This window comes from Halichoerus grypus, chromosome 4 (genome assembly GCF_964656455.1).
Source record: "Halichoerus grypus chromosome 4, mHalGry1.hap1.1, whole genome shotgun sequence".
NCBI classification, from domain to species: Eukaryota; Metazoa; Chordata; class Mammalia; order Carnivora; family Phocidae; genus Halichoerus; species Halichoerus grypus.
In genome coordinates this window covers 133413503-133441482 of record NC_135715.1, presented here as the reverse complement: position 1 = coordinate 133441482, position 27980 = coordinate 133413503, and the positions used below count along the sequence as shown (strand labels likewise).

At 42.9% G+C, this 27980-nt stretch overlaps 1 protein-coding gene across 1 annotated transcript in view; it reads right to left on the bottom strand.

Annotated features, from left to right (window-relative positions):
* The window catches only part of MYO3B (myosin IIIB), a 394785-nt gene that overhangs the window by 107258 nt on the left and 259547 nt on the right, over nucleotides 1-27980 (bottom strand). The window contains exons 28-29 of the mRNA XM_078070027.1: nucleotides 20198-20299; nucleotides 8812-8896 (exon numbers count right to left, since the gene is read on the bottom strand). Of these exons, the coding sequence (XP_077926153.1) occupies nucleotides 8812-8896; nucleotides 20198-20299 (187 nt within the window). The remainder of the gene's footprint in view (nucleotides 1-8811; nucleotides 8897-20197; nucleotides 20300-27980) is intronic.

Genomic DNA, 27980 nt, shown 5'->3' with positions numbered 1-27980 from the left:
ACGTATTGAATGGAGCACTGGGTGTTATACGCAATGAATCATGGAACACTACATCAAAAACTAATGATGTAATGTATGGTGATTAACATGACATAATAAAATAAAATAAAAAAAAGAAATAAAAATTTAAAAAGCACATATTCATTCACCCATTCATCAATTACCTTTATGCTTATGATGGCCCATGATTCTACATCCAGATTTAGTTGAATCATTCAGAAGTGAGTGACAGTTTCAACCCTGGAGTTTACTATCTCATGGAGAATACAGTAATAACAGTTAATGATTTTGCGCATTTACTACAGGCTAGGTAGTCTTCTACACATTCCCTATAGTTTATTCTCACAACAGCCATAGGAGGAAGGTACCATTATTAGACATATGCTTTAACTTGCCCAAGGTCATCGAGCTAGCTGGACACAGACCTGAGCCTAGACAGAAGCAATCTGGCTCCAGAGTCTGTAGCCTAAATTGCTTCCTCTGCCGGCATGGTGCCTCTGCACACACTGGACAGGAATCAGACTCAGATGCTGGGGGAGCCAGGCCATGAGCAGGTATCAATGAAAGACAGATTCTACACGGTTCCAGCAGACTGCTGCTTAGATACCTTAATTTTTCAAAAGCCATCAGAAATCTGAATTGTTCCATGAAATCTATTTTTATATGTTGGAAACTATTAAGAATTTCAAAAACATTGTGCAGGCCAAACAAAATATGTCTGCAGACCATATTCTACCCAATGACTGTACGTGAACATCTTTCAGCTTATAGAATACGGTCCAAAATATTTTGCACATCTTTTAAGCCTCCCACGTCTTGGCTCCCATCTGCCTTCTTGCCTGTTAGAGTACTCTCTGCATCACGCCACCCCCACCCCTGCCCCCTCAGCCTTCGTCCCACTGGACACCTCACCTTCCCAGAGCGCCCCCTGAACATCCTGCCTCTGGACCATGGCTCACTCTTTCTCCTGCCCGGGATGCTCTTCTAGCTTTAGTCTGCTTCAAGGCCCTGCAGGAGGGCCACATGCGTGATAGCTTGAAGGCTGGGTAAAATATCAACAGGTAAAGAAGGAACTGGCAAGGAAATTCTATTCAGAAGGAACAGCATGAACAGATACACAGAAACAGGAAAACAAAAGACATATTGAAAACCACCAAGCAGCTCCAAATATTTTAAAAAGAGGCCTCCAGTCTCTGGAATCTGGTCCTATAAAGAGAACTTGGACTGCTGACATTCTTGACATCCACAATCCTTCTAAAAGGCTCCTTTGCATAAGGATCACTGATGATTTAAGGTTTGTTGAAATAGTTCAGATAAATATTTATGTACAGCCATAGGCAAATCCACAAGGAAAAATATAACTCAAAACAGATTTTTTCCCTGCAGCTCCTTTCAGCTGGTGATAAGGTTTCTGGCTTCAAAAAGGTTTTGAAAATAAATGTGACCAATTAATATTTTAAAAATCAAGAAACTCTAAGAAGGCCCTAATAATTGAGTAAGTTCTGAAAGTTATCATTTGAGGGCGTGCCCCTGGAATCCTGGCCATACCGGCAAGGGTGAATCAGGCCCAAAGTCAACCTCAGATTTATCCCTGAGATAACAGCCAGGACCACAGAAAATAAAACTGGGCTCTCAAGTTAAAGCAGAGAGTGAGCATTGTTCAAAGTTTCTAAAGTGCTGGAATCCTCAATGCTTATTTCAGTCTAAAGCCCTAGAGCAAAGCCAGAGGGATTTTGACCCTTCATATCAGGTTAGCTTTATAGTGACCTTTTGTTTTTTTTAATTTTTTAAAAGATTTTATTTATTTATTTGAGAGAGAGACTGAGAGAGCACAAGCAGGGGGAGCGGCAGAGGGAGAAGCAGGCTCCCCACTGAGCAGGGAGCCCAACACGGGCTTGATCCCAGGACCCGGGGATCATGACTTGAGCCGAAGGCATACGCTTAACCGACTGAGCCACCCAGGCGCCCCTACAGTAACCTTTTAAATACTACTATTACTACCACTATTGCTACCACTTCCGTCACCACAAGTGATAGCAGCTGGTCTTCATCCCTTGAGCATTTATTATGCGTCTAGAACTACGCTAGTTCCCTTGCATAGATCATCTCTAATCCTCACACGCATTACCGTTTTTGCAGCCCAGCATACTGAAGTTCAGAAAGATGAAGGAATTTGCCCAAGGCTCATAGCTTATAAAGAGTTGAACTAAGGTTTAAACCCAGGACTGTCACCAAGGCCCATCTGCTTTCCACCCAAATGAGATAACACACAGAGTATCTTGCACATCCTCAGCGCTTCATCAAAGAAGGCCACCACCTCCACCACTCCTCCCACCCCTGCTGCCTACCTCTTTCGGGGTCCACATGAGGTCCTCTACTGCTTTAGTGCATTGACTTGGCCACAGCGGTAGAAAGTTCGCTGGAGGGCACTAGCCTCCTGAGGGGGTGAAATGGAAGTAGAAGGAAAACTGAGCATGGGGACTGAAGGGTGGGAGAGGAAAGGCCCTCTGATATGTAAGCAAAGTTTTGTTTTATCTTCTTCGCGGTGCCACATATTTCTGCAATGACCCCCCCACGCAGAGTGTTTGTCAAGATATGTGGCAATCTGTACTTTCACAGCGCACATGAAAATCTGGCCCACAGTCGGCCCTGACTGGGAGGCTGTTTCTCTGGCTCATCGATTCTGAGGTCAGCCCAACTGGCTCCAAGCCCCAGAGCTGCAAGGATGACACACGGGAGAAATATGTGCTCGTTTTCCCCTCTCTCGAGGTGCCAGCTCTCCTCGAGCCGCCTGAGTCATGAAGATTCCCATCCCTCTGAGTCTGAATCCTCACTCAAGTGGCCCACACGAAGCAGCTTCTCCGGAGGTGTGTTACAAGCTGCCGGGTAAAAACATGTGCACCAGCATTATCAATCTCTTGCCTCCCTTACAGGGGCTGCTTTTTATATGACAACAGGCTGGCTGGGCTAAAGAATGTCAAATAAAAGCCTTGCGAGAGCTCTGCCATATGCAGGCCAAATTAAATTAAGGAGCATAATCCTCACTATTGTACTTATCAGCATTAGAATAGAGGATTACCATCACGGGAACAAAGCCCCATGACATAAAAGACTATTTCCTTTCTGTCATTCACTGTACACAGTTACAGGCTCATGGAGGAAGAGGGGCGGAGGAGTGTCACCCCAACCACTCATTTCTACTTTCAACCTGGAGTTGCCTTCTCCTTAGCCAAGTTAGCTCCCAACCCACGGTACACAGATGGGAGCATCTTCTCCATGAGGCTTTATCCCAAGACGTCAGTGCTGGAATTTTTCACACCAATCACAGAATGACAGTTTTATGCCAATCAGGGTTTATTCCTTAGCTCGTTGTGATTTACGATTTGTTACAATGACAGTTATAAAGAACACAGAGCAGAAAAAAGCCATGGGCTAAGCATTTGGAGCCTGGAACCTAGACTGGCAGCAGAATGTAACAGTATCTCAAAAGTTTCAGCTCTGGAGTCAGAAGACCTGCATCCAAATCCTGACTGTCACTTTACTAAGCCACACTGGCAAATCACTTGTAATATCTTTTTGTTTAAGCTTCCACAAAGGCAATTTATTAACAGAAAACAATAATTTGAGGAATCCTGTCCACAAACAGTGACCATGGCAACCCCCCTTCCCACAGGTACTGTGGGGGTGGGGATGGGGGTGAGGGTGACATCCTCAATCCACCTGATCTTCACTCCTGAGCAGGCAAGGGCTCTGAGGGCTGACTGGGCCCTGGACCCGGGGGTTTTGGTGCTGTTTCCTCCTGTGACCTGGAGTTTGATGAGATGCTCAGTGACTTGCCCCTCTGGGCTACATCCTGGGCAGCTAATATGGCAGCATAGGGAGAGGATTCATCTGGGTCAGCCTTCACCTTCAGCCCACCAGCCACATGGTGGATGGTGTCCTTGCCAGAAAGACTGGTGACATGGACAGAAGTGTCACTGAAGGATGCAAAGATGTGGCAGACACCACACACATTTTGTCCTTTAGCTACCTGAGGTCCAAGTCTGATGACCTGTTTTTCCTTCTTTTTTTTTTTTTTTAATTTTTTTAAAAGATTTTATTTATTTATTCATGAGAAACAGAGAGAGAGAGAGAGGCAGAGGGAGAAGCAGGCTCCCAAGGAGCAGGGAGCCCGATGCGGGACTCGATCCCAGGACGCTGGGATCATGACCTGAGCCGGAGGCAGACGCTTAACCATCTGAGCCACCCAGGCGCCCGACCTGTTTTTCCTTCTGCTTGGAGGTGCCATTTCTGCACGTCTTCTCCAGACTCCACCACCAGAAAGCGAATTACTTGTAATATCTTAATGTCAGAAATTATAAAACGTGTACCTCTTTCATCAGGTAGTTATATAAGGATTAAATAAGGTAACACATGTAGAACACTTAGTACAGTGCCCAGGAATTTGTTAATACGTGTCAAATGTTAGTTGTTTTTATTGTTGGAGAGAGAAGTGCTGATTTCAAACCCAGACCTGCCATTTATTTTCTGTGTGACACTGGGTGACCCTCCCGATTAGCTGATTAGGGGCAGGAGTAGGTAAATCTGATATGTCCAACTCAGCACTTGTCTCTAGACCAGCATGTGGGACCTACTTATCTTAGCCTTCCCTGATTTAGTTTACTTATCAGTAACATGGAGTCAGTAACCACCCAAAAAGGCTAGAATGAGAATCATGTGAGATCATTGTGGGAAAAGACCTGGACTCACAACAAATGTTGAGTGAAACTGAATGATTATGTTGTTCTTATTCTCAGCAATATATCTTGTCATGTTTGGGTCTTCCTTATGAACTCTTCCCTCTGATTTTACCTTCCCTTTATCTTTCCCTGGTACCTATCTGCTCCCATCACTACCCCTTCAGGACTCTTCTGGCACATTGTGTTGGTTGGTTCTCCAACCCCTTTTTTCTTTGCCTACTCTCTCCTGCAAAGCTGCAAATGCCCATGCTTGCATTCCCAGCTTTCTCTATTGCTCCTGGGCAGAGCCACCTCTGCAAATTGGCAATTACTGGCCAGTGAGATGCAAGGGGTGTCCTAGGGACTTCTGGGAAACAGAGAGAGACTCCCGAGGAGAGCCCCCTTCCCATCCATCTCTTCCTGCCTGCTTTGGACATTGCCATGTGAGGAAATGATGCTTGGTGCTGCTTTAGCCACCGTGTGACCGCAAGGGGGGGCACTGCTGATGCACGGAAAGTGGCAGAGAGATGAAGAGGACCCACGTCCTTTTTGACATCTCTGAGCAAATGAACCAGCACTGGAACTTCTGTGTCCAGACCTCTATCCTGAGGGATTCATAAACATATTAGTTGAAGGGTCTGTTAATTACTGCTAAGAGCATCATCATTGGCATGACTTAGCTTTCTTCTTAGTCTGCCATCTCTTACCCTGGCATTCCCCCCCTCCTTGGTTTCCTTCCTGTCAACCCCTGGGTTGATCCACAGGGCACTGAGGTGATCAAGCACAGAGGGCAAAATGAGACCCCTAGCTCCCTGGGGCAGGCATATCCTATCCGATGAATTATTCTCGATCCTATTGTTGCTCTCACCACCCAAAGACTGAGCAGGAAGAACACTTCTTTCATAAAAATCTGAGCCTTAAGAGGGGCGTTGGAAGTCAGCTCAATAAACTTACGGAGTACCTATTGCACATATTGGAAACAGGGAGAAGTAAGAGTCAGCCCTCACCTTTGAGAAGCTGACCTGCTCGCATACAGTCAACCACAACACCAGGCAATACGTGAAAAACTGCAGAGAATGATAAACCAAAGTGTGGTTTGTTTATCACCAGGACACTGTCTGTGAGCTGTTACTGCTCACAATGTCATAAGGAGCTTGTGCCAGAATGTAAATCAATTCATCACCAAGTACATTGTTCAGCTGAGCTGATATTTTTTTCATAGCAAACTTTCTTGATGCAGAGAGCAGTGGGTTGATTTATATTCTGATGTAAGTTCATTATCTCGTCGTGATCCAGGATTTTGAGTAGTTCTGTTAAAATGGACTACAAAGGTTTAAGGAGCATTGAAGAGAATTGAGGTCTTCATGGAGTAAAGGGATATGTCAATGTATCTTGATGAGATAGCTAAGAGCTGAACAGAAAGGCATGAGCAGAGAGAACAGAGGTAGATGTGTTGGTAAAACAGTAAGTCTGACCACACAGGGTGCATTTCGGGACATGCTGGAGGTGATGTGGAAGACAAAGTCCAGCAAGACAGAAAGAAGCTTGGTATGGCACACTGAGATGTCTGAACCTCTTTTGGTCTAAAATGGGAAGCAATTAAAGTTCTTTGAAAAGTCAGAATATGCTCTAGGACAATTGATCAGGTGTCAGAAATAAAAGCTGGTCTATAAAGAAGAGAAACAGGAGAGAGAGAAGGAGATAATGACAGGCCTAGACCAGGGGAGGACGCTAAAAAAATGACTGGAGGTGGGGTTATGTGAGAGGTAGGGATCAAAAATGACTGCCGGAGAGAAAAACTGACTGCCAGGTTTCAAGGCTAGGTCACCAGAGAGTGTTTGTACAACTCACCACAGTAGGAGGGTCAGGCACAAAAGGTACTTTGCTGGGGACTTTTCTGCTGAGGCCCTGGTGTGTAAATCAGAAATACATGGCCAGGAGGGTTGGGTGTGGGAGTGAAGGGTTCAGAACACAGACCTGAGAACCATGCTCACTGAGCTGAGAGTTGATATCAGAACACATCAGTGAGAGAGGATATCACCCAGGTGAGGAGTAGAGAAGAAAGTCAAAGACCTGGAGAACTACCTCATTTCAATGGTGGGTGGATGAGGAGGATGGAGCCAGAGAAGACAGGACCAAGGATATCTCAGAGTAAGAGCCTGAAGCCTGCAGGTCCGCAAACACCAAGGAAGAGGGCAACCTGAGGCCAGCACGGCCCATGGAACAGATGCTGCAGAGTCTGATGAAGATGAGGTTCTAGCAATTGGGAGCTGAACTTCCCAAGAGCAGTTGTAGAGACACGGGGAGGGCACAGATCAGATTTCAGGATCAAGGAGGGAGGGGTAGGTGAGGGAATGAGGCAGCTGACCCAGATGTCAGTCTGAGATAGTCTGATAGTAAAAGTAAGAGGGAAGCCAGGGCCAAGAGTAGCCTTTTTTGTAGAAAGGGGAAAGGTATAAGCAAAAGGGAAAGAGACAGCAGAGAGAGAAAGCTGTGAAAGCAAGTGTGGGCTAACTGATGGGGATAGGGCCTGGAGGATAGGACCTCGAATGAAGGCATTAGTTAGCCTGTGCAAGGAAAAGACCTATAGTCTTTTGAGACGAGAGCAAAGGAAGAAAGAACAGCTGGAGAGAAAGAGATTCTGAGATGCAGGGAAGTGAAGCTGAAGTTGCTCACAGCACTGCCCTGATACTGTGTAAAGTCAGCCACCAGCTGAGGCTGAGGGGAGTCAGGCTTGGGCTGGAGCCAGAGCCATTTCCCAAACTGGTTCACTGACTTGTCCAAGGTCAAACAGCTGGAAAATGTTGGCACTAGGACCAGAACCCAAGTCTTCCACCTGCCAAGTTCAAGGGTCTTCCTGCTGCATCAGAAATTCTAAACTTTGTCATTCTAGTATGAGGTGATAGGCCTATAATATTTCCTCAAGTACCCTTGGATGAGCTGTTCTGTTGGGAAAGTAGTGTACTTTATAAGCAGCCCAACAACAATTTGAGACCACTAGAGAAGTACTGATAATGTAATTTGTCAAGTCTCAAAAATATTAATAAGAAATCTCAAAAAATTAAGAAATATTTTTAAAAATTACAAATCAAAACCACTTCTTTTTCCAAGGGAAAAGATGCAAAGAAGCTTCTAATGATCTGCTTCTTTCTCCAAATCCCGGAGTAAACTTTTAATGAAAAAGTCCCTACAACTGATTTAGAGGAGAATATGAAAGGTAAGCTTCATTCTAGTTAGACCATCCCTTTGCCATGGTCCACTCCTTCCTGTAGTTGTGTCCTCTTCTTGGTGACATGTATGACAGGGCCTGAAAACCTTTTCTGGGAGAAGGTAGGTTATGGAGATGCCCCTGAAGAATTGGAAGCCTAGGAGTTCCTTGAGTCTCCAGTGCTTGATGTCATGGGCTGGCCTGGCCTGACTTAAGGTGACCTGAGCCTACATTTAGCCAGGGGCATTGTCCTCTGCAGACCTGAGCAGCTCCTGTGTACACTGAAGATGCTGCATGGTGGCCCTGGGCTCTAATGCTCTACTTATTTTGAGTTATATTTAACTAGAAAGTGTGGGTAAACAGGAAATGATACTCCCTTTTTGCTTTATCTTAAACACAAGGTTTTTCTACCTTGGAACATTTTGGGCTGGACAATTCTTGGTTGTGAGGGGGCTGTGCTGTGCATGGTAGGATGTTTAGCAGTATCCCTGACCTCTACCCACTAGATGAGATGACATTAGCACAACTCCTTCCCTAAAGGTGTGACAACCAAAATATCTCCAGACATTGCCAAATGTCCCAGAGGGAAGAGGAGCAAAACTATCCCCAGCTGAGAAAAACTGCTTTACCTTAATGAGACCAAGGACCTGTTTTACCATGAAGAGAACCCAAAAAGCAGGATTGTGTTCAGGTTGCCCTACAGAATAAAGACTTTTGTCCACAGAGTAATGACCTCTGACCTGGGAGAATCTGATAAAAAACACTTTTTGCCTCTACTCTCTCCAACTCACCAATATAAAACACTGTTAGGAATACTTCTGTTTCACTGTCCATTGGAACAGAGCACCCGAGTTTAAGACTGGGAACATTATGGATAAGACTCACCAATTTTTCTCAGTGACAGCAGAAGAGTTGCTTGAAGTCTCTGCATGGCCATTGTTGAATTCTGTTTGTGGACTGCTTTTATGATCTATTAGAGCCCCTCAGAACGGAGAGAAAACAAACAAGAAAACAAACAAAAAACTTAGAGATCTATGGCTAAGTTCAGAGGCAGGGTTAGGTTTTAGCCCCCATCCACACTCCGCAGCACCTCTCTCCCCACCCTCATGCTGTTGTGCAGCCTTTGTCTATGACATGCTATCAAGACTGACCTGTTCTGGGATCCCAGCCAGCAAATTGAGTAAAATAATTCAGTTATGGGGAAACAAGCTACCTTTCTCCAACAATAGATAGAGATAGTGGACAGAGATTCGAGGCCCCCAGGAGAGGTCGACTGCCATGGTGGTGTGCAGGAGTTGGAATGGCAGTGGGCTAGACAGCAGACCAGCTTCCAGTCCCAGCTGGACAGGGCAGGGCTGCCTGCTGATGCAGAATGTACATCAGGGAATGGATTGTCATGATGTTCGTACGACAAACTGTAACTAGGGAATCATTCCTGGAGTAACCCATTTCTACACTGTGAACGAGGGTGGTTTACTGCTTCTCAAGAGTGGGAGTAACAAATACAATTCCTCCTTTCTGTGACCATGGCTGCCCAGCCATAACTAATCAATCATGACCCTGTTTTCCACTAAATCTTAATTCAGGTTCAAGTTCCTTTTTTTTTTTTAGATTTATTTATTTATTTGAGAGAGCGTGAGCTTACTTGAGTGGGGGGAGAGGCAGAGGGAGAGAGAGAGAGAGAGAGAATCCCAAGCAGACTCCTTACTGAGTGCAGAGCTCATGGGAGGGGGTGGGCCTGACGTGATCTCACGACCCATGAGATCATGACTTGAGCCGAAATCCTGAATCGGATGCTCAACCGACTGGGCCACCTAGGCTCTCCAGCTTCAAGTTCCTTTTTTTTTTTTTTTAAGATTTTATTTATTTATTTGACAGAGAGAGACACAGCTAGAGAGGGAACACAAGCAGGGGGAGTGGGAGAGGGAGAAGCAGGCTCCCCACTGAGCAGAGAGCCTGATGCGGGGCTCGATCCCAGCACCCTGGGATCATGACCTGAGCCGAAGGCAGACGCTCAATGACTGAGCCACCCAGATGCCCCCCTCAAGTTCCTTCTTAACATGCTTTACATCAGTGGTTCCCATGGTGCAGATGCCACGTGATCATGACTCCATGATGACAACACATGAAGCATCAACCTCACTTAGAAGCTTGTTAGAAAGTTGGGCCCCACCCAAGACCTAGTGAATCAGAACGTCCAGTGGTGGGAGCTGGCAATCTGTGTTTTTAACAGATTGGTGATCTGGATCCATGCTGAAGTTTGACAGACACTGTTCCAGATCAGTGATCCTTAATCCCAGTGGTATATTCAAATCACGTGGGAAGATTTTAAATATGCCTAAGCCCAGCCCCTAGAGATTCTGAAATTGACCTGGGGTAAGATTGGCATTAATTATAGGAAGCTCTCTGGATGATATTAACGTATGGCCAGGGCTGAGAATTAAAGTTTCACACAGTCACTACTAATCAGTTAGGATAGGGGAGAGACTGCACCTATTTGCTGTCCTTATTTCAGGTCATCTAAAAGCATCCAAACCAAAATATAAACAGTGAAGACAATCTGTAAACTTGGCAATTGCGACATACTGCAGAAGATGCATAAAATGTATAAAGTTGGGGGCACCTGGGTAGTGCAGTTGGTTCAGTGTCCAATTCTTGGTTTCGGCTCAGGTCATGATCTCAGGGTCGTGAGATGGAGCCCCATGTCAAGCTCTGTGCTCAGCGGGGAGTCTGCTTAAGACTCTCTCTCCCTTTCCCTCTACTTCTCCCCTCCCCCACCCCCAGGCTCTTTCTCTCTTTCTAATAAATAAATAAATCTTTTAAAAAAATGTATAAGGGGGGACGGAGCAAGATGGCGGAGGAGTAGGAGACCTGGATTTTGTCTGGTCTCAGGAATTCAGCTGGATAGGGATCAAACCATTCTGAACACCTACAAACTCAAGAGGAGATCGAAGAAAAGAATAGCAACAACACTCTAAACAGAAAAGCGACCACTTTCTGGAGGGTAGGATGTGCGGAGAAGTGAATCCGAGGATAGACGGCGGGGGAGGGGGCCTCCGACGGCCACTTCCGGCAAGTGATAGAGCAGTGGAGCACAAAATCGGAACTTTTAGAAGTCTGCTCCACTGAGGGACGTCGCTCCAGTGGCTAAGCAGGGGGTGGAACCCTCGCGGGACAGTGTGGTCTCAGGACCCTCAGGATCACAGAAAGACCGGGGGTGCCTGAGTGCAGCAGAGCTCCCAGGTATCGGAGAAGGGAAGCCGGCTGCAGAGACAGAGCCAAGGCGTGGGCTCTCAGCTCAGGGTTGCCATAAACTGTGATCTGCGGCACAGTCAGGCCACTGCTCTTCCAGCAGGGACCCAACAAGTGACAGATCCAGGGAGCCTCTCCTTCCTCCCTGGGGAGGAGTGGGGCGGGAGCTACTCAGTACGGACATTAGTACGATGTCGGATCTAGAGTTCAGAATCATCACTTTAAAGATACTAGCTGGGCTTGAAAAAAGCATGGAAGTTATTAGAGAAACGCCTTCTGGAGAAATAAAAGAACTATAATCTAACCAAGTCGAAATCAAAAAGGCTATTAATGAGGTGCAATAAAAAATGGGGGCTCTAACTGCTAGGATAAATGAGGTAGAAGAGAGAATCAGTGGTATAGAAGACCAAATGATGGAAAATAAAGAAGCTGAGAAAAAGAGAGAGAAACAACTACTGGATCACAAGGGCAGAATTCGAGAGAGAAGCGATACCATAAGACGAAACAACATTAGAATAATTGGGATCCCAGAAGAAGAAGAAAGAAAGAGAGGGGCAGAAGGTATATTGGAGCAAATTATAGCAGAGAACTTCCCTAATTTGGGGAAGGAAAGAGGCATCAAAATCCAGGAAGCACAGAGAACCCCTCTCAAAATCAATAAAAATAGGTCAACACCCCGACACCTAATAGTAAAACTTACGAGTCTCAGAGACAAACAGAAAATCCTGAAAGCAGCTCGGGAGAAGAGATACGTAACCTACAATGGTAGAAACATTAGATTGGCAACAGACCTATCCACAGAGACCTGGCAGGCCAGAAAGGACTGGCATGATATATTCAGAGCACTAAATGAGAAAAATATGCAGCCAAGAATACTATATCCAGCTAGGCTGTCATTGAAAATAGAAGGAGAGATAAAAAGCTTCCAGGACAAACAAAAACTAAAGGAATTTGCAAACACAAAACCAGCCCTACAAGAGATATTGAAAGGGGTCCTCTAAGCAAAGAGAGAGCCTAAAAGCAACATAGACCAGAAAGGAACACAGACAACATACAGTAACAGTCACCTTACAGGCAATACAATGGCACTACATTCATATCTTTCAGTAGTTACCCTGAATGTAAATGGGCTAAATGCCCCAATCAAAAGACACAGGCTATCAGATTGGATTAAAAAACAAGACCCATCGATATGCTGTCTGCAAGAGACTCATTTTAGACCCAAAGACACCCCCAGATTGAAAGTGAGGGGTGGAAAACCATTTACCATGCTAATGGACACCAAAAGAAAGCTGGGGTGGCAATCCTTATATCAGACAAATTAGATTTTAAACCAAAGACTGTAATAAGAGATGAGGAAGGACACTATATCCCACTTAAAGGGTCTATCCAACAAGAAGATCTAACAATTGTAGGTATCTACGCCCCTAACATGGGAGCAGCCAATTATATAAGGCAATTAATAACAAAAGCAAAGAAACACATTGACAACAATACAATAATAGTGGGGGACTTTAACACCCCCCTCACTGAAATGGACAGATCATCTAAGCAAAAGATCAACAAGGAAATAAAGACTTTAAATGACACACTGGACCAAATGGACTTCACAGACATATTCAGAACATGCCATCGCAAAGCAACGGAATACACATTCTTCTCTAGTGCCCATGGAACATTCTCCAGAATCAATCATATCCTAGGTCATAAATCAGGTCTCAACCGGTACCAAAAGATTGGGATCATTCCCTGCCTATTTTCAGACCACAATGCTTTGAAACTAGAACTCAATCATAAGAGGAAAGTCGGAAAGACCTCAAATACATGGAGATAAAGAGCATCCTACTAAAGAATGAATGGGTCAACCAGGAAATTAAAGAAGAATTAAAAAATTCATGGAAACCAATGAAAATGAAAACACAACTGTTCAAAATCTTTGGGATGCAGTCCCAAGGCAGTCCTAAGAGGAAAGTATATAGCAATACAAGCCTTTCTCAAGAAACAAGAAAGGTCTCAAGTACACAACCTAACCCTACACCTAAAGGAGCTGGAGAAAGAACAGCAAATAAAGCCTAAACCCAGCAGGAGAAGAGAAATAATAAAGATCAGAGCAGAAATCAATGAAATAGAAACCAAAAGAACAGTAGAACAGATCAACAAAACTAGGAGCTGGTTCTTTGAAAGAATTAACAAGATTGATAAACCCCTGGCCAGACTTATCAAAAAGAAAAGAGAAATGACCCAAATCAACAAAATCATGAATGAAAGAGGAGAGATCACAACCAACACCAAAGAAATACAAACAATTATAAGAACATATTATGAGCAACTCTATGCCAGCAAATTAGATAACCTGGAAGAAATGGATGCATTCCTAGAGATGTATCAACTACCAAAACTGAACCAGGAAGAAATAGAAAACCTGAACAGACCTATAACCACTAAGTAAATTGAAGCAGTCATCAAAAATCTCCCAACAAACAAAAGCCCAGGGCCAGATGGCTTCCCAGGGGAATTCTACCAGACATTTAAAGAAGAATTAATACCTATTCTTCTGAAACTGTTCCAAAAAATAGAAACGGAAGGAAAACTTCCAAACTCGTTTTATGAGGCCACCATTACCTTGATCCCAAAACCAGACAAAGACCCCATCAAAAAGGAGAATTACAGACCAATATCCTTGATGAACACGGATGCAACTATTCTCACCAAAATACTAGCCAGTAGGATCCAACAGTACATTAAAAGGATTATTCACCACGACCAAGTGGGATTTATCCCTGGGCCGCAAGGTTGGTTCAACATCCGCAAATCAATCAACGTGATACAATACATTAACAAAAGAAAGAACAAGAATCATATGATCCTCTCAACAGATGCAGAAAAAGCATTTGACAAAGTACAGCATCCTTTCTTTTTTTTTTTTTGAAGATTTTATTTATTTATTTGAGAGAGAGAGAATGAGAGAGAGAGAGCACATGAGAGGGGGGAGGGTCAGAGGGAGAAGCAGACTCCCCGCTGAGCAGGGAGCCCGATGCGGGACTCGATCCTGGGACTCCAGGATCATGACCTGACCTGAAGGCAGTCGCTTAACCAACTGAGCCACCCAGGCACCCTACAGCATCCTTTCTTGATCAAAACTCTTCAGAGTATAGGGATAGAGGGTACATCCTTCAATACCATAAAAGCCATCTATGAAAAACCTACAGCAGATATCATTCTCAATGGGGAAAAACTGAGAGCTTTCCCCCTAAGGTCAGGAACGCGGCAGGGATGTTCACTATCACCACTGCTATTCAACATAGTATTAGAAGTCCTAGCCACAGCAATCAGACAACAAAAAGAAATAAAAGGCATCCAAATCGGCAAAGAAGAAGTCAAACTCTCACTCTTTGCAGATGATAGGATACTTTATGTGGAAAGCCCAAAAGACTCCACCCCAAAACTGCTAGAACTCATACAGGACTTCAGTAAAGTGGCAGGATATAAAAGCAATGCACACAAATCAGTGGCATTCCTATACACCAACAACAAGACAGAAGAAAGAGAAATGAAGGAGTCGATCCCATTTACAATTGCACCCAAAACCATAAGATACCTAGGAATAAATCTAACCAAAGAGGCAAAGGATCTGTACTCAGAAAACTATAAAATACTCATGAAAGAAATTGAGGAAGACACAAAGAAATGGAAAAACGTTCCATGCTCATGGATTGGAAGAACAAATATTGTGAAGATGTCAATGCTACCTAGAGCAATCTACACATTCAGTGCACTCCCCATCAAAATACCATCCACTTTTTTCAAAGAAATGGAACAAATAATCCTAAAATTTGTATGGAACCAGAAAAGACCCCGAATAGCCAGAGGAATGTTGAAAAAGAAAAGCAAAGCTGGCAGCATCACAATTCCGGACTTCCAGCTCTATTACAAAGCTGTCATCAAGACAGTATGGTACTGGCACAAAAACAGACACATAGATCAATGGAACAGAACAGAGAGCCCAGAAATGGACCCTCAACTCTATGGTCAACTCATCTTCGACAAAGCAGGAAAGAATGTCCAATGGAAAAAAGACAGCCTCTTCAACAAATGGTGTTGGGAAAATTGGACAGACACATGCAGAAGAATGAAACTGGACCATTTCCTTACACCACACACAAAAATAGACTCCAAATGGTTGAAAGACCTAAATGTGAGACAGGAGTCCATCAAAATCCTAGAGGAGAACACAGGCAGCAACCTCTTCGACCTCAGCTGCAGCAACTTCTTCCTAGAAACATCGCCAAAGGCAAGGGAAGCAAGGGCAAAAATGAACTATTGGGACTTCATCAAGATAAAAAGCTTTTTGGAACTGGAGGGTATTATGCTGAGCGAAATAAATCAAACAGAGAGAGACATGTATCATATGACCTCACTGATATGAGGAATTCTTAATCTCAGGAAACAAACTGAGGGTTGCTGGAGTGGGGGGTGGGGTGGGAGGGTTGGGGTGACTGGGTGATAGACACTGTGGAGGGTATGTGCTCTGGTTAAGTGCTGTGAATTGTGCAAGACTGTTGAATCTCAGATCTGTACTTCTGAAATAAATAATGCAATATATGTTAAGAAAAAAAAAAAAAAGAAGAAGATAGCAGGAGGGGAAGAATGAAGAGGGGAAACCGGAGGGGGAGACAAACCATGAGAGACAATGGACTCTGAAAAACAAACTGAGGGTTCTAGAGGGGAGGGGGGTGGGAGGATGGGTTAGCCTGGTGATGGGTATTAAAGAGGGCACCTTCTGCATGGAGCACTGGGTGTTATGCACAAACAATGAATCATGGAACACTACATCTAAAAATAATGATGTAATGTATGGTGATTAACATAACAATAAAAAAGTTTTAAAAAAGATAAAAAGCTTTTGCACAGCAAAAGAAACAGTCAACAAAATCAAAAGACAACCGACAGAATGGGAGAAGATATTTGCAAATGACATATCAGATAAAGGGCTAGTATTCAAAATCTATAAAGAAGTTATCAAACTCAACACCCAAAGAACAAAGAATCTAATCAAGAAATGGGCAGAAGACATGAACAGACATTTTTCCAAAGAAGACATCCAAATGGCCAACAGACACATGAAGAAGTGCTCAACATCGCTCGGCATCAGGGAAATCCAAATCCAAACCTCAATGAGATACCACCTCACACCAGTTAGAATGGCTAAAATCATCAAGTCAGGAAATGACAGATGTTGGCGGGGATGCGGAGAAAGGGGAACCCTCCTACACTGTTGGTGGGAATGCAAGCTGGTGCAGCCACTCTGGAAAACAGTATGGAGGTTCCCCAAAAAGTTGAAAATAGAGCTGCCCTATGACCCAGCAATTGCACTACTGGGTATTTACCCCAAAGATACAAATGTAGGGATCCGAAGGGGTACGTGCACCCCGATGTTTACAGCAGCAACGTCCACAATAGGCAAACTGTGGAAAGAGCCAAGATGTCCATCGACAGATGAATGGATAAAGAAGATGTGGTGTATATATATACAATGGAATATTATGCAGCCATCAAAAGGAATGAGATCTTGCCATTTGCAATGATGTGGATGGAACTGGAGGGTGTTATGCTGAGCAAAATAAGTCAATCAGAGAAAGACATGTATCATATGACCTCACTGATATGAGGAATTCTTAATCTCAGGAAACAAACTGAGGGTTGCTGGAGTGGGGGGTGGGGTGGGAGGGATGGGGTGGCTGGGTGATAGACACTGGGGAGGGTATGTGCTATGGTGAGTGCTGTGAATTGTGCAAGACTGTTGAATTACAGATCTGTACCTCTGAAACAAATAATGCAATATATGTTAAGAAAAAAAAAAAGAAGAAGATAGCAGGAGGGGAAGAATGAAGGGGGGAAACCGGAGGGGGAGACAAACCATGAGAGACGATGGACTCTGAAAAACAAACTGAGGGTTCTAGAGGGGAGAGGGGTGGGAGGATGGGTTAGCCTGGTGATGGGTATTAAAGAGGGCACTTTCTGCATGGAGCACTGGGTGTTATGCACAAACAATGAATACATCTAAAACTAATGATGTAATGTATGGTGATTAACATAACAATAAAAATTTTTTTAAAAATGTATAAGGTTGAAGTTATAATGATGGAACATATAGCATGACAAAGAGTGCAGAAAAAGAAATACAGAAATCAATAGTTTTATGTTGTCTATTCTGGGAAGAGTTAACTCTGATTCTATGTTATTGGTTTGGTTCCTTAGACATAAATATCTCTTGTGTAAAAGAAATGCAATTCTTCAAGCTATCAGTGATAGATAAGACCATCTGTTACTATTATTATTATTATTGCTATAAACACCAAAAGAAAAAAGATAAAATTTTAAGTGGAACATTATTATATTTTTATTATTACACACAAAACAAAACATTATGACCAAACAGTGAAACAGCAATGTTGAAAGAAGAAGAAAAAAAAGAAATCAAGAAAAATAGCTGCAACCTTCCAGAATTTCATTAATGGATTCCCTTCCCTCTCTTCCCTGCCATCTCTTGATTGACCAACTCCTCCAGTGAGAGGATCAGGCAGGTTTACCCCTACTGGAGATTCTAAAACAGTGTTTGGCCTAAGCTCACTTGTAATACTATGACAAGCAACATAAAAGCAAGAACTGACTTGAAAAGGAGAAAGAGGAGCCTACTTCAGGGGCACAAATAACTCTGCTTCCTTATTAGGAAGGAACATTGACAGGAATAATCTTTAACCTTGTGCTCGGGCCCAATTCGGCAGAACCAAGAGCTACCACGCACTGATCAAAGTCCAGATGGTATCACCCATGTGGAAAGCTGAGATTGCGCTTGTCTCCATCTATCTGAGATCTTCAGAATAAAGAGGCACAAGAGCAGCTTAATAGTAATTCAGAGAGGAAAAAGCAAAGCAAGAAAAGATCACCAAGCCCCTCTTGGTTTGGGACTCTCAGGAGAAAGGTGCTATGTCCACCTCCAGAGAGGAAGCTTCAACATCTTTTCTTGGAACTTAGCAAATGCCCCCAGTTACTTTGCTTGGGTTTCCAATAAAAGTCCACAGAATTTCTGTTCATGTAATTGAAGGGAAAACTTATTCCATGTTTCTTATTCATTTACACTTCAGTCATCAAAATATTGATTTTTAAGAGTTATTTGAAGTATAAAAATCAAACAGAAAACTTACAGAATATTCTTAATAAAGCTTAGATGAAGTCTGTTCTTCCATCTCCCAGCTTTGCCTGAAGAGCAGGGAGAAGGATTTGAGTCAGAGTAAAAACATAAACTTAAATAAGAAGGAGGCCATCAAACTATTGAGTTCAAAGCAAAACCCAATATTGTGAAATATTTTTAAGTATGTCCTGGTGACACTTGGAATCATCTGGCATCTCTTTGGCAAATTAATTGCTGAACCAGGAGATTCAAGAAACAAAGATATGGAGAAAACCAGAAAGGTAAAATAGGGTGGTCATTCTAAGTGAATGGATCAAGTTAAAAGGAATAAGACCAGTGACATGGCTGAAAAAATTCAATGATGAGCTTGCCCAGCAGACCTGAGGTGTGTGCAGGTGGGGCAACAGAGGCTTCTCCAGATCGGGGTCTCTTCTCCTCAGAGGACCATCCCTAAGTGTTCGGTTCAATGAAATAAAGCAATTCTAAGAAGGACTTCTCTGAAGGAGTCGAATCCTTCCAAAGTTGGATTGAACTCAATGAGCCATTCATATTTCCTAGGAAAGTCAAACCAATTCTCCACTGGAGCATTTCGGAATAAGATAGAAAGGCATTTGGCCGAAAACATGGGAGCAGGCAGTGCAAACTCAAATGCCTTTGGGGCCACCCAGGTAACGTCAATGTGTGCACTGTCAGGCAAAGAGAGAGGGAAGTGGGGGGGTCTGAGGTGAACCAGAGAACGTATGCCCCACCTAAAGACATTTGGGTTCAAAGTTTAAAAAAAACAAAACAAAACACTGTGTCTAGCCAAACAAAACACATCTGCATGGTGATTACATCTGTAAGACCTCCTATTTGTGATTTCTGCTAAGGAGAAAGGGTCCAGGCCATGAGTCAGTAGAGTTTAGGCGTCCTGTTTTTGAAAATGAAAAGTGTGTGGTTGTCTCCGCCCCCAAGTCTCCTCAAATTTAGGAAACACTGCTGCTCCCTGGGCTGCCCCTCTTTTCCTTCTTTCCCACTCCCTAACCTCCCAACTCCAAGGTAAAGTCCCAGTTCTGTATTTCTTTGAAACAGAGGCTAGGAGGCAGATTCCAAAGGAGTGGGAAGTGCCCAGAAACTCTTTGCTGGGTCTGGCAGATAAACTGCAAACTCTACTGTAAAATCCAGGGCAACTCATCTGCACATTTCAGAAAATGCTGGCATTAGCATTAAAGGCCATATTTTTGAAAATCACAGCTTCTTCCAGCAGAAGTCCAGAAACTGCAAACTGTAAAAAGGGAAGATTCTACTATTTTTTTTAAATGTTTAAAAACCACTGATTTAGTCTGTCTAATGCTCTCACTTTACAATGATGTTAACTAATGGAAGGTGGCTTAGACCAGATAATCAAGTTTTAATTTCTTGTCCCTGGTGCTCCTCCCCACCATAAATGTTCTCCATCAGTTTGAGATCTATGGACCAATGTCAGGATCATAAAAAGACCTTCTTGAGAAGCTGAATTTTCGTAAGTCCTGAGGTAGATCAGACAGAAATATGTCAGCGTCCACTCCAAGAGGAGTTGAGGAGATGCAGTCGGTAAGGAGAGTCACAACTAGACCAGTTTCCCAGCAAAGAGGTCAATGGGCAGAGAAGCTGAGATTATCTCTGTCTATTCTTTCCCTTTTGTGAAATCGCTGGTCAGGATCGCCTGTAAGGCTGCCCCTGAATTTAATCAGCTGTCTCCTATAGAAAAACAGAGGGTCCATATCAGGTGGTCATTTCCATCTCTGGAACCTTCTCTGGAACATCCCTGAATATAGGATACCCATCCCAAACCTCTAATGACCCCACCTGTGTGGTCACCAGGTTTACTGCAGTCTTGATCCTGGGCGCTTCTCTTGCTATCCCTTGTGACAGTGGGCTGCAGATCACTGCTTTGGTCTAAAGGGTGTCCTGTGGAATGAAACAAAGGAGGAACTTACCAAGTTTATGCTCCCACACCTGGAGGAATTACCCAAGTGGGTGACACAATGTGGTTAGGGAAACCCACACTTGTCTCATGGTCTGAGGCTCCAATGTTATAAATCTCACCAACAGATTTGGTGCTTATTTTTAAGATTTAATACAGTGTGGTTGGAGAGGGCCTAATTGTAGGAATTGGTGACTGTCCTGACTGGACTCCCTACTTGATAATTCCAATAAGCTCTGTCTCAATGATTGCATTAGTCAAACTGGGAGCTTAAGTGTACCAGGACAGGGCTTCTGGTTGGACAACTGGATGGTTTTCCTATTGCCTTTTTAGTTGTACCACCAGGGAAGTAAAAGGAGGGACAAGGTCTCCTCCTTTCCTCCACATCTCTGCCCCTCAGGCATATGTGTCCTTTCCTTTCATCTTGTAGTCCTGTTCACTGATGGTTGTGGGTCGACAACGAATAATGCGGTCATGGAAAAGAGAGACTACACATTCCACTAGGTTGAGGACTACCACAGTTGCAGCTTTTTATTGTCCAGGCAGCTTAGCTCATGTTGATAAATACCTAAATACTTCTCTACCAAAACAGCTCACGACTTGAGTGGAAAAATACTGAAGGGCCTGTCCTGGCCGTCACATCTCTTCTTCCATTCTCCATGACCCTCGAGGGCATGATGGGTTGAAGATGTCCCACCACCTCAGACTACCTCAGGTATCTGAAGAGGGCTGGTTCTTCCCAGCTGGATCCCTTGGCTCTAGAAGAAACCACACTGGTAGCAAAGCCCCTCATCCTAAAGATATGCTTCAGGCTTTGCCCTGAGGCAGCCCCCTCTTCTTTTCCTCTGACCTGCGATGTAAACCTTGTTCTCTCTCATCCTGCTCCTTCCTTCTGACTCTGGCTGTTTCAGATTTGCTGGCAGAACTTCCAGATATACCATATTAGAATATTTGGGATCTCTGACCTTTCTCCTTCTTTTATTTCCTTGGATGGAATTTTTTTTTCCCATCCTGTCCCTCTCTCTCCTTCTGAGTGACTCTCCTACCTCAACATCACATTCCCACACCCAGCCTGATGGCACCATGTCTCTCCATTCCCTGGAGGTGCCCAGCAAACCCACGTTAAGCAATGTCAGCTACTTCAGACTACACTTAAAGAGATACAGTCCCTACTCCCATGGAGCTTACATTCTAATACATTCTAATATTCTAGGAATAAAAAGAAATAACAGATGTAAAAACACCCTAAAAGTTTTAAGGGAGTGACCTGGGTAGACTAGAGTCCCCTCAATATTCCTGTCTACCTAGAACCTCAGAATGTGACCTTATTTGGAAATAAGCTCTTTGTAGATGTAATTAGTTTAAGATGAGGTCATACTGGATTAAGGTGGGTCTTAAGTCCAAAGATTAGCGTCCTTATAAGAAGATCACGTGAAGACACAGACACAGGGAGAATGCATGTGATAATGAAAGCTAAGAGTGGAGTGATGGGTCTACAAGCCAAGGAATGCCAAACATTGTCAAGAACTACCAGAAGCTAGGAGAGAGGTATGGAAAGAATTGTCCCTCAGAGCCTCCAGAAGAAACCAACCTTGCTGATTTTGGACTTCCAGCCTCCTGAACTGTGAGAGAATAAGTTTCTGTTGTTTTATGCTACAGAGTTTGGGGTAATTTGTTATGGTAGCCCTAGGAAACTAACATGAAGAGGTAAAGCTGACAGATGATAAGAAAAAAGAAATAGATGAAAAAGATTAGGTACATGTATTCAGCTTGATTTCACTGGGGGGTGGGGGGTGTTAAGAACAGGAATTAGGGAAATCTCCATTATTTTCATTTAACAAACAAATACAAATATATGGATTATTATGTTCCATGCAGTGTTCTAAGCCCTTTACAAAAATTTACTCTTTAATCTTCATAGTAACTCTAAAAGGTAGAGGCCACTATTATTCCCATTTTACAGTTAAGGAAACTGAGGCCCAGAGCGGTTAAATAACTTGCCCAAGAGTCACACACGGCTGGAGAGTGGCAGAGCCAGGGTTCAAATCCAAGCAGTTTTGCCCTAAAGTCTGAATTCCTAAATATGACATGGTACAGCCCCATTTATGTAAACATTTTAAAAATCATTAACCTCTACTCTTATTTTTTCCTTTAAAAGTGGAAGTAAAAATTCAGACTTTATTTCTTTCACATGCCGGGGCCTCTAAGTTCTCACAGATCCGCTGCTGTGGGAGGAGGCTCTGGCTTGGACTGGCATTCGATGACCCACCCAGAGGGTAGCCCCAGAGGCATGGTTTCCAGCAGGGGCACCGTCTAGGTAGATTTCTTGGTTGGGGATCTAGGCAGGGTAGGCTTTCCTGCCCTCATGATGGACCTGGCAAACAGTGCCTACTGTATCTGGCAGAGAAGGCGCATACAGATGAGGCACAAAGGCGCAGCCTTCCCTCCTCACCGCTGCTGGCGAATTGCACCAGGAGCCCGTGTCATTTCTGGCTGGAGTGACAGCTGGTCAACAGCCATCTTATCAGAACATAAAGAGGCCAACTTGTGGGAGGTCTGACAGCCAAATGCCACCAAAAGCAGCACTGAGAAAGTACAATTCTTTTTTTTAAAGAATAGAATCTCACTGACAGATTTTTTTTTTTTTCCCCCAACAGCCACATCAGAAACCCCCTTTCCACATAAAACAATTCTGGTAATTCCAAGCCTATGAGAACATTTTCCACTTTGATTCTCCAGCGCTTAATTCCAGTCATTATCCCGGTCAAACTTTGAGTTCAAAGAAAGTCTTGCCGGGTAATTGCTTTCTCTAACTTGGAAACTAAGGAGGCAGGTTTTCCCTTATCCTAGAGATCAGTTTCTTGTCTGCCTCAGAACATCGCCGTTTGGGAAATTCCCCTTGCCTTCAAGCACCCAGGCACTGTCACTCTGTTCTCTTCTGACTCCCAGCGACCTTGGGTGGGATTTATTTCTTATAATTTATGCCCCGCCTGCTTCCAAAAAGGACTGGAGGAAGCTTCATAGGTTGTTTGTTTCTTGTGGTTGTGTTAGCTGGCTCTAGCTTAGCACTCCTCTTAAGCTTGGGGCAGATGTGTCCGTCCTGGTTCCATTTGAGACTGTTTCTCCCACCTCCTTTTTAAAAGATTTTATGTTTAAGAGCAGTTTTAGATTCTCAGCAAACCTGAGAGGAAGGTACAGAGATTTCCCATATATTTCCTGCTTCCACATATGCATACACTATCAACACCTCCCACCAGAGTGCTACATTTGCTACAATTGATGGACTTACACTGACACTTCTTAATTACCCAAAATCCATAGTTTACACTATGGTTCACTCTCGATGTCGTACATCATATGGGTTTGGACACATTAAAATGACATATATCCATCATCCTTGTGTCATACGGTAATTTCACTGCCGTAAAAAATCCTCTGGGCTCTGCCTATTAACCCCCTCCCACACCTGTGGCAACCATTGATCTTTGTACAGTCTCCACAGTTTTGTTTTTCCCAGAATGTCATAGTTGGAATCATGCAGTACGTAGGCTTTTCAGACTGGCTTTCACCTTGTAATATGCATTTATGTTTCCTGCATGCCTTTTAGTGGCTTGAAAGCTCATTTCTTTTTAGCACGAAATAATATTCCATCGTCTGGATGTACTATAGTTTATTTATCCATTTACCCACTGAAGCACATCCTGGTCGCTTCCAAGTTTTAGAAATTATGAATAAAGCTGCCTCAAACATCTGTGTGCAGGTTTTTGTGTGGACATAAGTTTTCAACTCCTCTGGGTAAATACCAAAGACCGTGAATACTGGATCATATGGTAAGAGTCTGTTTAGTTTTGTAAGAAACTGCCACACTGTGTTCCAAAGTAGCTCTACCATTCCGTATTCTCATCAGCAATGAATGAGGTTCCTGTTGTTTCACATCCTCATCAGCATTTGATGTTGCCAGTGTTACAGATTTTGGCCCTTCTAATAGGTGTATAACAGTATACTGATGTTTTAATTTACATTTACCTGCTGACATGATGTAGAGCATCAGGCTGTCTGTCCCCTCTCAATGGGGAAAAAAATAATTTTTATGGTGCTTTTGTGACCACCCCCAAAGCATTTAGCAGAGTGTTCTGCACAGAGAGGATGTTCAGAAAATGTTTGGGGGAAGGGCACCAGATCAGGAGTTAGGCAGTCTGGATTGCAGGGAAGTTTCTTAGCCACCATCTGTAAAATGGGGTAAGATTCCCAACCTACTTCTCAGGGTTACTGTGAGAACTACAAAAATAAGGTGGGTGAAACTGCCTTGTATAAACTAGAAATTTCTATGCAAAAATATAGCATGTTAGGAAAGTAAGTATTTCTGTTTGTTAATCAAGAAGGAAATAATTCCCACCTCTATGATCATTCCAGCTTATGCAGTTCTGGTTTCCTATAAATCAAAGTTATTTACTTTCCTATAAATCTTTCCTAAAAAGATAAAGTTTTAGATGTTTACAGCAGCTTTATTCGTAGTCACCCAGATCTGGAAACAAATGTCATTTAGCTAGTAATTGGCAAAACTATGGTATATCCACATCCTGGAATTCTGCTCAGCAATGAAAAAGAACAAATTACTGTTAAATGCATGAACACTGATGAATCGTAAAAGTATTAAACTAAGTTAAAGAAGCCAGACGCAAAAGCTTATATACTATATTACTCCATTTCTATGACATTTTGGGAAAGGCATAATTATAGGGATAGAAAACCCATTAGTGGTCACCAGGACCTAAGGGTGGGGGAGGGATTGTAACAGAAGGGGCAGGAGAGAGCTTTTTGGAAATTTTCTTTTTCTTGATTGTAAAGGGGATTACCTGTGCTCATCCAATTTTATCAAACTGTTTTGAGTTTTACTGTATATAAATTATACCTCAATAAATATGACTTTTTAAAAATCACCAGGACCTAAAAAAATTAAAAGATAAAAGTCTTCTCAAACTGATTGTTCCTGGAAAGCAGGATCCAATCATTTCTAACCCACTAGGAGGAAAGCGTCTGGTGGGGAGAGCCTTGCTGTTGACGAGGGACACTTCACAGCCATTTGTATCATTGACCATAGCTGGTTTTGACACTAAGTACTTGGCTCAAAGTCTATGAAATTAGCAGGCTCTGGTTGCTAGTACATCTCAACCGTCACAACTTTATTGACGAGAATGGCTACCAGCTGTCACCTCTGCCTCCACCTCTGTGCTCAGTGATTTAGACTTCATGGCCACAGCAAATCAAGTCATGATCCTGCTATGGCTCTTCGTGTTGGGGTTTGAACTCCTAGCCAAATGGCTGTCGCTCAGCTGTTAGGCTGCCAATCACCCGTCACCGTGGGTTAAGCATGATATGCACACTGAGATCTTCCAACTCCTTAGACATCTGAAAGGCAACTTGCTTTCCACACCAGCAGGCAGCAAATCTGGGTGATATTTAACTCCTGGATTTTAGAATTTCCGACTTTATGGAAGGGGGCGAGGAGGGGACTTGCTATTTTACAGAACAAGTTGCAGTAGGGCCTCAAATCAGTGAATGGGGGAAAAACAATGTCATTAGCATACCACCTAAATCTTAACAACTGTGAGGCCAGTGAAAAATTTATCTACACAAATGACTCCAGCTCTTGGCATGATGGAGCAGAGTTCTTTACAAAAACAAAAACAAAACCACTTCAAATCTTTCACATGGTACTATTATATTTTAATTTTCCCCTGTTAGATAAGCAAGACATAAGATTTAGAAAGTTCTCTCTTTTATAAATGCTTTATTGTAACTGTATTTAAGATTTGACAGGTACAATTTTTTTCTCCAAAATTGAGAGAAATGGTTTCATCTTTTTGAAGTTATAATATTATTATGCTCACCATTGAAGAGTACTACACAGACAGATTTATTTCCCAGTGAAGTTCATGTTTAGGAAGGGGGTACACAGAGGGAACTAACATTTGCTGAATATCTACCACATGCCAGGTACTATGCAGGATGCTCTGCATGTATTATCTGTAATCATCTTCACAGTGGTCCTGAGAACTAGGTCTTCATGAGTTCCATTTTACAGGTGAGGAAACTAAAACTCAGAAGTTAAGTAATTTTCCCCAAACCATATGACAAATTATGGCATAGCAGAGATGTAAAGTCGATTGTTTTTTGTTTGCTTTTCTTTCCTTTTTCTTAAAATTTGAGTATAGTTGACATGCAACATTACAGACGTTTCAGGTGTACAAGATAGTGATTCAACATCTCTATACATTACGCTATGCTCACCAAAAGTGTAGCTGCCATCTGCCACCATGCAATGCTATTACAATACCACTGACTGTATTCCGTGTGCTGTAACTTTTATTCTCATGACTTATTCATTCCATAACTGGAAGCCTGTATCTCCCACTTCCCTTTACCCATTTTGTCCATCTTCCTGCTCCCCTTCCCTCTGGCAACCATCAGTTTGTTCTCCGTATTTATAGGTCTGATTCTGCTTTTTGTTTATTCATTTTGTTTTTTAGATTCCACATATAAGTGAAATCATATGGTATTTGTCCTTCTCAGTCTGACTTGTTTCATTTAGCATAATACCCTCTAGGTCCATCCATGTTGTTGCAAACGGCAAGATTTCATCCTTTTTATGGCTGTATGATATTCCATTGTGTATATATACCACTTCTTCTTTATCCATTCATCTATCAAGAGACACTTAGATTGCTTCCCATATCTTGACTATTGTAAATAATGCTGCAGTAAACATAGGGATGCTTATATCTTTTTGAGTTAATGTTTTCATTTTCTTTGGGTAAATACCCAGTAGTGGAAGTACTGCATCATATGGTATTTCTATTTTTAATTTTTTGAAACACTTGCACACTGTATTCCATAGTGGCTGCACCAATTATATTCCCACCAGCACTGTACCCAGGTTCCTTTTTCTCCATGTACTTCACCAACACCTGTTATTTTTTGTTTTCTTGATTTTAGCCATTCTGACAGATGTATGGTGACATCTCATTGTGGTTTTGATTTCTATTTCCCTGATGACGAGTGATGTTGAGCATCTTTTCATGTGTTTGTTGGCTATCAGTATGTCTTCTTTTGAAAAAATGCCCATTCAGGTCCTCTGCCCATTTTTAATCAGAGTTTTCATTGTTTTGGTTAAAGTAAATTGTTTTGACTCCAAAGTCCACTTGCTTAAGTTGGTATATGAAACTTTTCCCAAAGCTTTGACTGGTACTCTATGTCAGTGTGCCATATCCAAGGTGCAAATAAATGGTAGAGTGTGGTCTACTGCAAAGAGCAGTAGATAAAGACTGAGAAGAGGGCTTTGATACCAATTTTTTTTTTTTTTTAAGATTTATTTATTTTAGAGAGAAAGGGAGAGAGCACCAACGTGAGCACACATGGGAGGAAGGGAAGAGGGAGAGAATCTTCGGGCAGTCTCCCCACTGAGCATGGAGGCTGCACAGGGCTAGATCCCATGACCCATGAGATCATGACTTGAGCTGAAACCAAGAGTCAGACACTCACCCAACTGAGCCACCCTGGAACACCAGCCAATTCTTAAGCTCCCATAACACATAAGGAGAGACAACTTATTTAAATTCTCTGTGCTTCTGTTTCATCTGTTAAGGGGGAAAACAAAATCTGCCT